Consider the following 15,975-nt stretch of genomic DNA (forward strand, 5'->3'; position numbering starts at 1 on the left):
GAGAGCCGCGTTCACAATTGGCTCTAGCGCCAAAGGCCTCCGCGTGGCGAAAGGAGCGCAAGGGTTTGCCCCGGAGAGGGGCACGTAAGAAAGAAGACTCAAAGAAGCAGATGGGGCTTCTGTAGGCAGAGATGGGGGGGGGGGCACTAGCCGAGGCAGTAGCGGAAGGGTAACTTGGAGCCCGTTGCATGCTGGGCGTTGTAGTCGACGCTGCAAAAAGCTGCATCGCGGAGCATGCCGGGCGTGCGTGCGTCCGTACGTGAGCCGTTCGGTCATTTTAAACTAACCAATCGCCGGGCGAGGCGGTCGCCGGAGCTGGGGCTGTTGGGAGTTGGCTCGGTATTCGAGGCGCGCGCGCGTGGTGAGAGGAAGAAGACGGTTGGTGCGTGTGAGAGTGAGGGAGAGGCCCCGTTGGAAAACTGGAGGACAAGGTAATGGGGCGCCCCTGTTGTTGTTGCTGTTGTCCCCCCACACCCGCCCGCCTTGGGACGGAGAGTCCTCGCGCGGCCTGGGGGGACTACCTCTCGGCCATTACCTCTCCAAACCCTCGGAGGGAAGCGGAGCTGCGGGTCCTCCTTCCAGGCCACGCCCATTACACCCCCCCCGCGTCATCCCCGCGCGCCCTTGCTGCCTTCTTCCCTTTCTGAGAAATTGGGGTGGGGGAGGGGGGTGCAGGCATCCCATATGGTTAAGGAATAATAAGCAGGGGGGATCCTATGAAGCATCCTCCCCCCTCCAATACTCCAGGTCCTTCGTCGCTTCTGGGGTCAAACATTTAATAACAAGGGGGTAAGGTTTTGTGCTGTAAAGACCGAGGCTCGTTGAAATGATAAGTTAAAAGACAAAACCAGAGCTTTGCTGGATCAGGCCAGTGGTCAGTCTTGTAGGAAGCAGGATTCTAAGATAACAAGATGCCATTGCAAGCACTAGCACTCTGCATAGCTGTCAACGTTTTCCCTTTTTTATTCCGAATAGGATTCCTCACAAGAAAAGGGAAAAGTTGACATCTATGGCCTTCTGTGACTCTCGCTCCCTAGCAACTGGTACCTAGGCTCTCAGATGGTGGTTCTGATATGGCTACCATGACGATGAGGGACATATTCTCTAGGAATTTGTGTAATCCCATGATCATGGAACTTTGATATGGGAAAACAAGCAGTGGTTTAACCTTAGAGTACTTCTGTGAGAGGGAAATTCTCACATTCCTGGTGTACATTTTTAGAGATGCAGTTGGAACTAACACAAGGGTATTAGATACATTGTATAATATGGAATCAGTTATACTAGCACATTGATTTCTTCATATGCTGTTATTTGATTATTATTCATTTCATTTCTATGCCGCTTTATATTTTTAAGAAAAATCTCTAAGCGGTTTACAGCATATTAAAACATCAATAAAACAATCCAAAATCAAACATTTCTGAAGAAAGTCAAATATAAAGTATACAGTCAAAGCAACATAATTATCATCTGAAATATTATCTGAAAGATTTCAGAATAAAACATTACAAAGGATGTCAGCTGAAGAATACATATTTAAATCAAAGTTAACAAAAAATCATTGCAAGTGAAGTCAAATATAAAATGCACATTTAAATGTCAAGGATGTCAAGTCCCACAGGGTCCTGGTCTCCTGCGATAGAGGGTTCCACCAGGCTGGGGCCAAAGCTGAAAAGGTCTTGGCCCTGGTTAAGGCCAGTTTAACCTCCTTGAGGCCCGGGACCTCCAAGATACTATTATTTTCAGACCGTAAGGTCCTCCATGGGGCATACCAGGAGAGGCGGTCCCGTCAGTACGAGGGTCCTAGGCTGCATAGGGCTTTAAAGGTTAAAAGCAGCACCTTAAACCTGACCCTGTACTCCACCGGGAGCCAGTGCAGCTGGTATAGCACTGGATGAATGTGGTTGCGTGGCAAGGACTCCATAAGGAGCCTCACATTCTGCACCCGCTGGAGTTTCTGGGTCAGCTTCAAGGGCAGCCCTGCGTAAAGCGTGCTACAATAATCGAGCCTGGAGGTGACCGTCACCTGGATCACTGTGGCTAGATCAGGGCAAGAAAGGTAAGGGACCAGCTGATTAGCACGGTGAAGGCGGAAAAATGCCACCTTTGCTGTGGCTGCAGCCTGCACCTCCATAGAGAGGGAGGCGTCAAAGGTTACACCCAGACACCTGGCGGAAGGCGCTGGCACTAATTGAGCCCCCGCAAGAGATGGGAGTTGGCCCCCCAACCACATGTTGTCCCGACCCAGCCAGAGAACCTCTGTCTTCGAAGAATTTGACTTAACTGGCTCCCACGCAGCCATCCAGGCACAGCTTCCAAACATCTGGTCAGTGTGTTCTGGGCTGAGTCAGGATGGCCGTCCATCAACAGATAAAGCTGGGTGTCATCAGCATATTGCATATTGACAACAGAATTCTGGAGCAGAAGTTCCAGTGGCCCATCCAGCAGGCTTTTCTTGTTGATGCAATTTCTCTTTAAAATCTACCAAAGATAATATAGAAAATAATAATAATCTGTAGATAACTTTTGTATTATCTTATTCAGATGACTGGGTCAAATGAATTTAAGTTGAACCAACCACCGGAAGATGGAATCTCATCAGTGAAATTTAGTCCTAACACATCTCAGTTTCTGCTTGTTTCATCTTGGGACACTTCTGTTCGATTGTATGATGTTCCTGCCAACACCATGAGACTCAAGTATCAACATACAGGAGCTGTACTTGACTGTGCTTTTTATGTAAGTCTTTTTTACTACTTTGTGTTTTTACTATTGAAGTTATAAGAAGGGGATGCAAGGTGTAATTGACTTAATTAGTAGGTTACTGAAGTCTTTAGGCTGGATTCCAAAGTGCCATGCACAGGGTTTTGCACGCACAGGGTTTTCAGCTCCTCCCATCTGACAAGAAACTACCTCTTGAAGACTGGGAGGCCCTCTGGAGCAACCCACCACCCTTTCTGTGCTCAGAAACACTTTGTAATTGCACATGGGCTTCTCTACCCTGGCCTTTTAGATTGAGCTATAAGTTAAGTATGCCTTAAGTTAAGTAAGTTAAGCTTGTTTTGATGCTTGTGTGGGCCTGATGTTTTGTTGTAATGGGGAATAAAAAAAGAATGCTAAAGATAGTCTTGCTCTCCAACAACCAGTGAAAACTTTTAAAAATACAGGTTATCTTCATCATTTTTTTTAAAGGTACCCTTACTGAGGTTTTTAGTAATAAGCCAGTTTAACAGGTTAATAATTAATTTTAATTGGTTAAGACAGATGGATGAACAGAATTGTTCAATTGATTGACAGCTCTGTTTTTAAAAGTACGTATTTTGATTGTAAGCCTGTATGGAAAATTGGGAAACCAGGAAAATTGTTTTGTATCAGTGGTCTTCTGCTCATACGTTACTTCTGCTTTGTCCTCCACTCTGTAGCCCCCTGAATATCTCCAATATCATCTTTGGAGGGTCTGCCAATCTACTGGAAGAGAATGTGGTGGTAGTGATAATATGCAAAAATGGGGCATTTTGTTCCATGAGCAGAAGTCCGCTGCACAATTGGGTGGACATCACTGGATGTCATCCACTGTATTTTGATCTTTTTGTTGCCTAGTCAAGTACAGTATTTCATTCCTATATAATAGTTATGCTGCAGGATTTTATCAACATTAATTATTTTGGAAGCAATATAACATTAGCGTTGTCAAACATATTTAATAACAGAATTTATTTTCTAATCTTCAGTTTCATAATTTTGTGCGTAGCTTTTGCCCCAAGGAGCTGAAGCCCCTTGCACGGGGGGGGGGGTCAAATTCTTCCCACAGTTATGTAACCATTGTGGGTGACCTTTGGCGGTAGTGCTACTGTTGTCATTCAGTCGCCCTGTTCTCTTGTGGAAATAAAATGGGTATGTAGGCAGTAGGAGAGCAGCGCCATCCCAAATTCTAATATGTATGCCTTTGAAAGGGTCATGGTTTGTTGATCCCTTGCTGACACTGTTGGATAAGACTTTTTAAAGCAAAAATAATGCCTTTATCAAATATTTGTTGGTTCCTTGGAGTACAGATATAGAACATAAGTGAACAACTTTCTTCTCTTGAAGGACCCTACACATGCCTGGAGTGGAGGACTGGATCGGCAGTTAAAAATGCATGACTTGAACACTGATCAAGGTAAGCTAATTGATAGGTATAGTAGAATCTGCAGAAGTAGGAGAAAATAGATTGTTTCAACAGTAGATTAATTCACTGAAAATAGTGTCGTGAAATAGAAAGGTATTATGACTGGAATTCTTACAGTATAAATACAGACAGCATTAAAGTGCAAATTAAATGTGTTTCTTTTCTGTACAGTTCATATTTACTATGTCATTTGGTTTTATGTCTGCACTTTCTGTAACTTCCATTTATTTCTGTATAGTGTTGCTCTTGATTTTATTTAGTGCATTTAAAGCTTTATTAGTCAATGCATATTTTTAGGCTAAGGAAAGAGTTAGTATTCCATGATAAGAACCTTGTGGTGTTTTGTCTTTAACTGAGTATATAAAAATATTTGCAGGGTGGTACATTTTTATTTAAAAACAATCTTTTTGTTTTATTTACAGTTCTAGTCTTGAGTGTTGAGAAAGCGAAACTGTCAATATTGCTTGTATGACCTAGTTCTATGCAGTACTTTTTCTATCCTTGATAGTTTCATTTGTTCTTTTCCCTTTAGAAATCTATTTATGGGCTATTTAACACCTCCAACTTTGTTTTTACAGTCGTTTAGACTTGCCTGAGATTTTGGCAGAAGGGCATTATTCCGCATACATGTGCATATGAACTATGAGTTCATAGAGTAATGTGCGGGGCTTGAATTGATTTAAGAGACAATGGCGGAAATGCTGTAAACGGATAGCTCAGTTGGTAGAGCTGTGAGACGTTTAATCTCAGGGTCATGGGTTTGAGCCCCATGTTGGGCAAAAGATTCCTGCATTGCAGTGGGTTGGACTAGATGCTCCTTGTGGTCCCATCCAACTCTACAATTCTATGATTCTAAATATGAAATCCTTAAACTGATTATATATTTTTTGGGGGTAGTAGAGAAATCTGGGGGGACATCTGTTGAGTGAGATTTTAAGGTGTGAGTATGATTGCACATTCTGACTTGATAAGAGGACATTTAACATCCACTCCCTTTACAAATACCCTACAATATTGATAAATAGTCATTGTAGTTGATGCAGGGATAATAGGATCAGACACCTAGCTGTTTGGAAGCAGAGTAACTGAATGTCAGGAAAGCTGCTTTTCATCATTGTAGAGGATGAAATTAGATGCTGTGACATTGTAAATGGATAAGAAGTTTCCAGGCAATGGTTGCTTGATGTCTTGAAAGATACTACAGAATTGGGTTTGGAGGAGAAAGCTATTTAGAATAAATTCTAGAGGATTAAAAAAAAGTACTGATTTATTTCCTAAGTTGGAGAAAGAATCTGAAGTATTACAGGATTAGTATTCAGCATCACTTTAAAAGCTTCTAAAACAGTTTAATACTACAGGATACAGTGCTAAAATGGATGATGCTGTGGAATAAAGGTTTATTGACAGTTTTGCTGAGAGTGCCTAATTACTCACAAGTGGCAAAGGCATGAACTAATGTGGTCATGCTACATTCACCTACTATTAGATCTTTCAAACACACCATTCATGACTAGGATTTTCAGAGGACCCCAACAGAGTTAGGTGCACAAATCTCTTTTGTTCATTTGAAAATCTCTGCATGGGTACCAACACCCCCCTTAAGCTTCTTTGAAATACTGAGTTGATATCTATTAGTCTACATTTAACACTTCAGAAGTGTCTGTCTATTGAGAAGATTAGAGGATCAAGCGTCCTTTGAAAGATGTCCCAGCATGCACATACATTAGTGAATGGTATATCAGACCCTGTTAACTCTGTATGAATATTGTTTTGTCCTTTTTATTAAATCTGATTATCAAAAACATAGTGCAACTATGTGTTCAGATTATTACTAATCTTTTTTTTAAAAAAACAGACAATCTTGTTGGCACCCATGATGCTCCTATCCGATGCGTTGAATATTGTCCAGAGGTCAATGTAATGGTAACAGGAAGTTGGGATCAAACAGTCAAGTTATGGGATCCGAGAACACCTTGTAATGCGGGAACATTTTCTCAGCCTGAAAAGGTTTGTATTTAAGCAATTTACAATACAATACTTTGCATGCCTACTCAGAAGTAAGCACTGTTAAGTTCAATGGGGCTCTTTTTCTAGTAGACTTGTATTTTTTATGCGGTTAAGGAATACATTTGAGCAATTAAAGTATTAATATCTTTCAGATCAGTTCATTGTTTGCATTAAAAATTTATAAACACTATTAATGAGGGTAAAATTACAGACTTAAGTGAGTTTTTGCATGATTAACAAGTACTACTTAAATACCAGAAAAATATAAAGTTAACTCTTTAGTTATTCTCAGTAATTAATGCAAGCTTAGCTACACCAGGAAAATATAATGACACTCTTCAGACATAACACAAAACCATGGTTTGTTGTTAAGGGCTTGAGCCCCACAAACCTTAGACTTGTGTGCTCCTCCCACAAAGGGACAAGGTTTAAAGCTTTAGTCTTCTTTTGTTTCTAAACTGCTTTTTCCCATTGCTCAATCTTTAGTAAACTGGTTTTTAGAAACCATTGTTAATTAACAAACCAGGATAAGACTTGGATACCTTTTGCTGAAGGTATATTCCAGAAACCCAGCTGGTAGTATTGCCTATGTTATATTGTGGTGTCAATACACTAATATAGGAAGGGCTTTGTTGGTGTATCCATTTATGCCAATGTAAACAGGAAATTTTGATTGTTGCAGCTTAATTTCTTTCAGCTTCTTATTCAGGGTCCATGAGTAAGGTCTTAGCAGCTGATTTGCAGCCTGCTGTAACTTTGGCTTACAAGTACTGTAAACAAAGTGATGGGATAAAGTTATGGCCAACAATAAACCTTGAGTTATGCATTTAAGAGTAACTTGTACGGTGTAACTTTTATTTTAACATGTTAGTGCAGCCTTATGGTATGAATAGCTGCATGTTTTGATAAATGGATGAGATGAGGCTTTAACTTCTTCAGCTCACTAAACAGCAGCTGCATTAGCAGTATTTAAATTTTTATTTATGATCTCTTGCTAGTCTTCATTTTCATAGGCAGATACATGCAAATAGTTTTTGTCACTACTTCAAATACTTTCTAATCACAATGGTGAGCTGTCAGTCTGGACCACATCATGTCTAAATAGCCCAGTAATGTGGGCACTACATAATCAGAATCTATTGGCAAGATCTTTGATCAGGATAAAAATGTTGTTTTTTACTTGTGATTTATGGTTGCATGTAGCATGTAGAAAACTGTGATGAATTGCTCGCAGAATGCCATATAATAGACAGTCACACTGAATCAAACTTCTTATTGGTATAGCAAGGTTCATTATGTCACTTTTTTAAATAGTATCTCTGATAAATGTGTATACCTAGCCTATTTCATGATATTGGTTTCATTTGATTTATGGCTATGGGGTGCTGTAAAGAATACTTCACAGGTATGACACCAGTCTGTAAAGAAGATTTAAGGTAGTTAACACTCCTGATGCTGTTTTTCCTGTATATATTTTTCTATAACATTGCTTTTGTGTTATCACATTTTATACTGTATGCATTCTTGTATAGTAATTTGCTTTGTGTCACTGTTGTTTGAGCCATTGACAATTCATCATTAATAATAATAATAATAATAATAATAATTATTCCTTTATATACTGCCCTATACCCAGAGCTCTCAGGGCAGTTCACAGAACAAAATCAAAATATAAAACCACAAAATATATAATCAAAATAAAAACAACCCAGCCCACATTTTAAAAGGACATAGGATGTCAATCAAATCAACCAAAGGCCTGGTTAAAAAGGAATGTTTTTGCTTGGCGCCTAAATGTGTATAATGAAGGTGTCAGGCGAGTTTCCCTGGGGAGAACATTCCACAGACAGGGAGCCACTGCAGAGAATGCTCATTCTTGTGTTGCCACCCTCTGGACCTCTAGGAGAAGGCACATGAAGAAAGGCCTCAGAAGATGATCTCAGGGTCCGGGTAGGTTCATATGGAAAGAGGCGGTCCTTGAGGTATTGCAGTCCTGAGCCGTTTAAGGTTAAAACCAGCACTTTGAATTGGGCTGGAAACTAATCGGTAGCCCGTGCATTCTGTTTACATTCTGTTAGTCCTAGTATAAATGAAGGATCTGTAATTAGATACCAGATCTACCACATGTCAAGCATATGGAATGAAAGCATGTATAGTATGTATCTTTTTAGAAGGGTAAAGTGGAAATATCTAATATGTAACTAGTAGCTGTTACTTGAAAGAGATTAATACCTGATAACAGATTAATTGCTTAGTTACACAACTTTTGTTTTTAGTTTAAACTGATTTAAGCAACATTTTCTAGTTTATCACAACCATTAATTATTTTTTTAGCGGTTAGTTATGCATGCTGAAATGGCAAGAGTAAATAAACAGTTGAGTGTTCAGTGTAAGATATTTTTTGATGTTCCTGCCAGCAAATTTTGCTCTCTGTGTGTAATTGACAGGTAGGTTATTGTTTTCTGAAACAATAGACAAACTGTTTCTTTAAAATTATTTATGTAATCATGACACAGATGTATTGATGCTTGATCTGTTAACCATGGATAAGAGATTGAGAGCAATCTGTGAGCTTGAGCACTATCTCACCTTACTTCTTGCAGATGGATCTTCCCCTTCCCACCCCACATTTTATTTAAAGAATTTAAATTCACTTTTTGCTTTCAGAGCCTAAAAACATTACATAGGCACCTGGGTTTTTAAAAATTATTTGTGTCTATGTACTAACAATGGTTAGCTCCAAACCACAACTATGATTATAAATGTATATGCAATCCATAGTTTGTGCTAACTATAGTTCCTGAGGATTTGTGAAAGCTGGGGTTAGATGAATTGGCAAGGACATTGTTATAACTTATAGGGTTATTAGCTTTTTAGTTTTGTAGGTTGGTTGGGAAAAGAATGGCCTCCCTTTGAGGATGGAGAACTCTTAGCAGGGACAAGATAGATATAAGGAGGACAAACAGGAAAAATTGCATCTCTATAGCAAGGCTTAGTATGTAAAATTTTGGTATTCTAACATGGGTAATCTTGTATAGTCCATGTAGAATGCATTTTATTGTTTCATGGAGAGTTAAGTCTGCTAGACTTCTACTTTTAAAAATCTTTTGTCATTGAACATGTTAATAGAATAGGTAATCTTTTCCTTCTACCTTTATGCTGCTAAAGTAGAAATCCTAGTACTGAATGTGGAAAATGTAATGCTACTTTATAACTTTTTTCCAAGGTGTATACATTGTCTGTGTCTGGTGATAGATTGATAGTGGGAACAGCTGGTCGGAGAGTTTTGGTGTGGGACTTGCGAAACATGGGCTATGTTCAACAAAGAAGAGAATCAAGTCTTAAATATCAGACACGTTGCATCAGAGCATTCCCTAACAAACAGGTATTTAAATTGTGCTGAATAATAATAATAATAATAATAATAATAATAATAATTTTTATTTATACCCCGCCCTCCCCAGCCAAGGCCGGGCTCAGAGCGGCTTGTCAAATGAAAGTTTGTAGAAAAATAGTCTCAATTATACCAGCGTTTGATATTTATGATTATCTTGACTCAAAAAGTTTATTTTGAATCTTGCTGATTTTATTGCTATCTCTAAAACAAATGATGTATTTGCTGTGCTTTCCTAAGGTTTTGAAGCTGTTAATGGAGTTGGAAACTAGAGGAACTTTAATATTGTATTTAATTCTAAAATTATCACAGAGCTCTGAATTATGCAGGAGCAGTAGACTGGCATAAATGCCATGCGCCAAGAAAATTAGTGTTCTGGGAAATACTGTTACAGGATTTAGATAAAAAACTATTTGCTTAGGAGTCATTTTCTGTGCTGGGCATGGCTCTTTCCTGGATCTATCAAAGCTACAAAGAGAATTAACAGAAGAACAAGAGTGTCTTTGTTTCTCTCATCATTCCCTTCTCTGGGGTTCAATGTAGTGTTTAGCCATTATTTTCTGCTCTTCTTGAGGTGGGAAAAATATAAAGGAAAAGCCTAGCAGACTTTTATTGATGTCAAATAGCAAGATATACCTAGCAGATATAGAGTTGTCTTATGCAGAGGAGGCATTAAATGAAAGCGAATTTTGTTAGATGTTATTTATAAGCAAAAGGGTTCCTCCAATGAGGTCTCATTTGGAATCTGTTCTCACTTTCTAAAAGGCATTAGTGTGTGCCCTGTTTAGAGTTAATGTCAGAACTGGAATGCAACATTCTTTATCAGGACACAATGCTAAGAGAATAATCTATAATTCCCTTTGGAATCTTCTCAGACATTTTTACAAACCTTTAGGACTCAAGAGTGCACCTGTGCCTCTCAATAGTTAAATGTGACATGTGTACATAAGATGTACACGTCTTATAAATGTTTCATCGACATAGAGCAGTTCATAAAGAAAAAACAAAACCCTATTATCAGTCATCGAAATAAGTGAGGATTCTGTCTGTGTCCCATAGGGCTATGTGCTAAGCTCTATTGAAGGCCGTGTTGCAGTTGAGTATTTGGATCCAAGTTTGGAGGTACAGAAGAAGAAATATGCTTTCAAATGTCACAGATTGAAGGAGAATAATATTGAACATATTTATCCAGTCAATGCCATCTCTTTCCACAATGTCCATAACACTTTTGCTACAGGTAACATGAAACTTTATTTTTTTCTTATTAGTGCTGTTAGTTGATAATTCTTCAGTTATATTGACCAAGCAGTCATCTGAAAAGCTTCAGTTGTTCTGTGATTCTTTTAGAGAATTTGAGGTATCCTGTCTTTAGTTCTCAAATATATCATTAAAATATAAGCTGAAAAATACAGTTTCTACTTTGTAGCTCTTTTGCATACTTGTAAAACTGGGAAGATTGTTTGGTGTGAAAATTTTCTGCAATAATTCAGAACCTATTTTATATCTTGTACCATGTGGTTCTCGCATTAAATAACTGAAATATCCTTGCACTTTCTAATTATATTTAATTGCACAGATATCAATAATGCTCGTTTCTGCTCTTTGGCTCTTTGCAATCTATTTTTAGGTGGTTCCGATGGCTTTGTCAATATTTGGGATCCATTCAATAAAAAGAGACTCTGTCAGTTCCACCGCTATCCTACAAGCATAGCATCTCTAGCCTTCAGTAATGATGGAACCACCCTTGCAATTGCATCATCATATATGTACGAATTGGATGACGTTGAACATCCTGAAGATGGTATCTATATTCGGCAAGTGACAGATGCCGAAACAAAACCCAAGTGAGTAAGTTTCACCTGTATTTGAGCTTTTTCTACCGTTTATTCCAGGATTTATTAATTTTCCTAAATTCATGAATAGCATTATTGATTCCTGGTAGATAGTGCAGCTTGACAGTAGGACTAGAGTTGATTTTATCTTGTTCTCCCCAAGCTTTCAATATCCGTAGGTTGATAGACGGCTGGTGGATAAAATTGTCTACTTGTTTTGTGGGAGAAGAATGTCAAACTCTCATTCTTCTTGAATAGGAGCTATTATATGAAGTCATGGCATTATTGCCAGCTCATTGCTTTAAAATTAAGTTGAAGAATTCAGGATAATACATATGAGAGAGTATAATTATATTAGGATTTTTAAGATTTTGAACTATTGGCAATCTCTGCACATAGATCTGGGCTTCTCATCTACAATACACCAAAGCAGAGCTGCTATAGTGATGGTTTAAATTATAAGAAAATAATTTTGAAACGGTATGTGTAACTCTTTAATGTCCAGAATTGTGCCACGTTTCCTGGTAAAGAAAATACTAGTTTTGGTTGCACAAAGCTAAAATGAATTTAGCCTAAACCTAAATACATTGCGATTTTCTTTCCCTTAGCACATTGGAGTTTATATCTTATATTCAGTTTTGCCACTTGAGTATATTACAGTGCTAAGAAAACACATATGCCTGCAGTGTTTGGAACCTCTGTGGGTATTAGCTGTTCCCACTAGTCCCATAGCTTCTTGCTGTCTCTTATTAGCGTATTTGCCTTCAGGAAGGTGGGGAGCAGCAGATATGAGCATGTTTGCCTGTAGGGAAAGATAATATGCAAAAAGGCTTTTATGCTGTAGTATCCATAGGGATGGGTCAACTCCTACTCCTTGCTTGCTGGAACCCTATGATCTTCCAGTCAGACCTAGGTACACAGGAATGCACACATAGACTTAGAATAAAAGAACAGAGTTCTTCTGAGCCCATTCTGAACCTAGGAATTAATTTTTAGGGCCAAAACTGAACTGAGCTTAAAAGACATTTCACACAAAAGTCCAGTCAGAGTTAATATTTTTTTTCCCATTTCAGCACCCTTATTAAGGTGGAAAATGTTTTTGTTGCTAAACATTTAGGAGTCATAAATCCTTGCTGATCACTAGATCTACCAGTACCCCCTGATCTAATTTTTGCTCATCTCTGCTGTAGTATAGGTGTGTATAGGAGAGAAATACACACATTATCTCCCTCTATTCTTAGCTCTTTAAACTAGCTGCTTCTTTCTCTTCTTGTGTACATGCACTACTTCTGCTGTGGAAGAAGAGTGGCTCTAGTTGGTGGGAAAGCTCTGTGTGGCTTGAACTTCCTCCTGCAAGGAATTGGCAGCTTAGAGTTATTGTGGGCATTCTCACACTTGGCATTTGGTTGCTTATTAAGATGTAGAATTTGCCACACATAACATCCAAAAAGTGGATATTTCTTACTTAAAACTTAATCTGATTCTTGAGTCACTGGCGTGGACTTCATGGAAATGAAGAGCAGCTTTTCTAAGCCCATCTTGTGAGTACAGTTACTTGCCTCAGAATAATGTCAGGCAAATAAGCTGGTGTGGGCATTCAGAGTCCTTGTGCTCAGGGCATCTTATAGTAAAGCATCATCAGGTGCAGCTAAATTAAGCTGAAAGTAATTGACATACAGTTTGTTGTGTTGAAGGAATGTTCTTTTTGCAAGGGAATTTCAGAAGATAGATGCCATAACAGGGAGGGTATTAGGTTATGCCTCTATCAAACCAAAGGAATACAGAGTGGTGTCTCCCATGCAGAACCGGCACAAAGAACCTCAAAGGGTTTGGGTGTCCTGGAAGATACTGTGTCCCTGTGCCTTGGCACTTTTAAAAAGGCTTTTTAGCACATCTAGGTTATAAACTTGGCAACTGTACCTGTGCTCTTGAGATTCATTTCTTTTTAAAAAACAAACTGTTGAGGGGCTTATACAGTAACGCTGCAATTCATTGTTGCGCTATGGTGAGTGTTTTGTCTACACAAGCATTTCAGCTTGTCAGACACAACACCCCCCCCTTTTCTGGGAGTACTCCCAACTTGTCCAAGCCAATTTTGGGGGTTCATTGGGGAGGGGAGCTCCATTGTGTCTTTGCACAGGCTTCCATTGATGGGGCTCATTGAGTGAATCCCACCCAATATGTTTTCAAGCAAGAATAGTTATTAAGGAACTAGTGCCAGAGATGTCCAGGCCTGTCACCACATCTCATTTTAATCTACTTCTCTGGGTTGTTTTGAGGATAAAGTAGAGAAGAATTGTGTATGCCAAAGTGTTGCATCATGGTGAAGGATGCAGATATGAGACAAACAAAGATGTGATCATGAAAAATTGAACTAAAATGAACAATACCAAATTAATGCAAAAGTTGTGTTTACAGAAACTAATAAAACAAAAGGCAAAAGGTTTATTTAAAGTTTCCACCCTTAACTCTGGATCAGTTTTTCCGGGAATGCAGGGGAAATAAGGAAACAACAAAAAACACCCCTCTCCTTTTCCCAGTAGGAGGATTCCAGGCAGACTTTTTCTTATAAAACTCACTGTATAACTTTATTATATAATAGTGTAATCCTAAGCATGTCTACTCAGAAGTAAGACCTATTGAGTTCGATGGGGCTTACTCCCTGGTAAGTCTGTAAAGAGTTGCAGTATTGGCTACCTTTTCTCAAACCTCTTTTACCTTAGGTCATGTTCATCACATTTGACTCAATCAGCTGATCTATGTTGAGTGAGATACTGACAGTAGAACAGTTAGTAATGATATTTCCTTTATGTTTAACACAAGGAAATGCCACCAGACCTTTTGTAAATATTTGTTGCTGTGCTGCTTCTGGGAGTACTATAAGCACTCATGGTATTTCAAATTCTTAAGAGCCAGCACCACAGTTCTACTTTCCAGGCATAACCACAACTTAAAAGTATATTTTAGATTTTTATTCGATTTTCCCCAGCCTTGACTTTGCCATGCTATCATCTGTTACACTAATATGAATGCAACTTGCCAAAATCAGTATAGTGGGATTTAAAAAAAAGGAAAAGATATTTGGAACTACTTCCCACATTACACCATGTTAATGGGCGTGCTCCTGCAGATTACTGGCATTAATGAGAATTATAGCATGGGAAGCAGTCTTCAGTCGATTGAGGGCCTGACCATATGACTTTGATTTCAGCTGTTTCTATCCTTGCGTTGTGTTTGCTAATTATAGGGATGCTTCGTTCTGCTTTCTGAGGAGGTTAATCTTCAATTAAACAATATTTCCTCTTGGCTGTCCATTATTTTCTGAAACAGATGGTTCATCATTTCCTGGGCTGTTAAACACAGCAAGGTTAAGGTTAGACTCCTGGGAATTAGTTAGTTTTGAATCTTATTACAGGATGTAGAAGCAAAACTAATAAGAATAGTACTTAATAACATTTTGTTGCAGCAAACAATTATTTATTAGCAAACAATTGATCCCAGAAGGGCAAATTGTTTGAGTCGGTAATGAGCTGAGACAAGGCAGAGCGTATCTGTGTATTCGCAAAATAATTGTAACGTAATTGCAATGCATTTAGGCAGGCATCTATTTGGACTTCTTCTGCCTTTAAATGAATTTCTGAAACATTAATATGCTTTTCAGACATGTTGCTTATGCCAGTCTTCAACCAGACACTGAAGAATTCCTGTAGTGATCCATAGAAGTTAACTTTGTGCCAAGTGATAGTGTCTCCTAAATTAGAGCTTTTCAGCTTCCAGTTGCAGACTTTTAATTGTTAGATTTGGAAAGGCAAAGAAATGATATGTATGATGTATGAAGGTTTATGTCAAGTTGGAACACTTTGTTGAAAATTTATTTGCAATGTTATGAAAATTCAGATAGTTCTCTGAGACATGCTTCTTTATTTTGCAGATCTACTTAACTTCCGACACAATGCTTCAGTAATTTTCTCTTTCAAAGTACGTCCACTTGCTCGTTACAAGGCTAGCATAAAGCAAATCCTGGATTAAATGAAGATACATTTCCAATAATGCTTTCACAGAAAGTAGTGTTTTGTGTAATCATTCAGTATATTCTATCATTCTTTTATTTTTAGCTTATCCATGAAACACTGTTTTCTTCAGTCTGAACAGTAATAAACTTTTCTGTTAGTTGATTCCTTTGAAATACGTTATTTTCTAGTTGAACTTTTGTACATATTTAATAGTAGTTTAATAAATGCAATTTTCAAAAAAAGATGCTATTATAAGTCTTGGATTTATCAGCGGGAACATCTACTTTTTAATCTGTTATCTTTTGGGGCATGGTAGGATAAACCACATATTCAGTTTTATGTTGAATAAGAGCTCTCTTAGGTTGGCCAAAGGCTTAGTTTGAAAAACCTTAGAAGCACACATTGTCTCCAGCGCTTGCAATTTACCTTTGCAAATTGTAATTTGTCTTCAGCATGGCTGGGAAGATGGTAAAAGGGGGATTTAAGATGTGTAGTGCACCATTAAAGAGTGATGTCAGCATTTCAGAAGTTCTTTCTCAGAAAAGAATAAACTGGTTT

General features: G+C 38.4%; 1 protein-coding gene across 3 annotated transcripts; it reads left to right on the forward strand.

The window, feature by feature from the left end:
- The first annotated feature begins 292 nt into the window (after positions 1-292).
- BUB3 (BUB3 mitotic checkpoint protein) lies at positions 293-15,579 on the forward strand. Of its 3 annotated transcripts, none has more exons than XM_083441261.1 (8): positions 293-431; positions 2,548-2,742; positions 4,093-4,162; positions 6,027-6,178; positions 9,405-9,563; positions 10,632-10,809; positions 11,200-11,420; positions 15,336-15,579. In XM_083441261.1, the coding sequence occupies exons 2-7, from the start codon at positions 2,548-2,550 to the stop codon at positions 11,418-11,420; spliced, it is 975 nt and encodes a 324-aa protein (XP_083297387.1). In that variant the 5' UTR covers positions 293-431; the 3' UTR covers positions 15,336-15,579. The 3 variants fall into 3 exon arrangements, with proteins under 3 accessions (XP_083297387.1, XP_083297385.1, XP_083297386.1); XM_083441259.1 differs by having other exon boundaries at positions 11,200-11,416; XM_083441260.1 differs by having other exon boundaries at positions 339-453; positions 2,523-2,742; positions 11,200-11,416.
- Positions 15,580-15,975: the final 396 nt, after the last annotated feature.

The sequence above is a fragment of the Podarcis tiliguerta genome, assembly GCF_965153285.1.
Source record: "Podarcis tiliguerta genome assembly, chromosome: 5".
Taxonomy (NCBI): domain Eukaryota; kingdom Metazoa; phylum Chordata; class Lepidosauria; order Squamata; family Lacertidae; genus Podarcis; species Podarcis tiliguerta.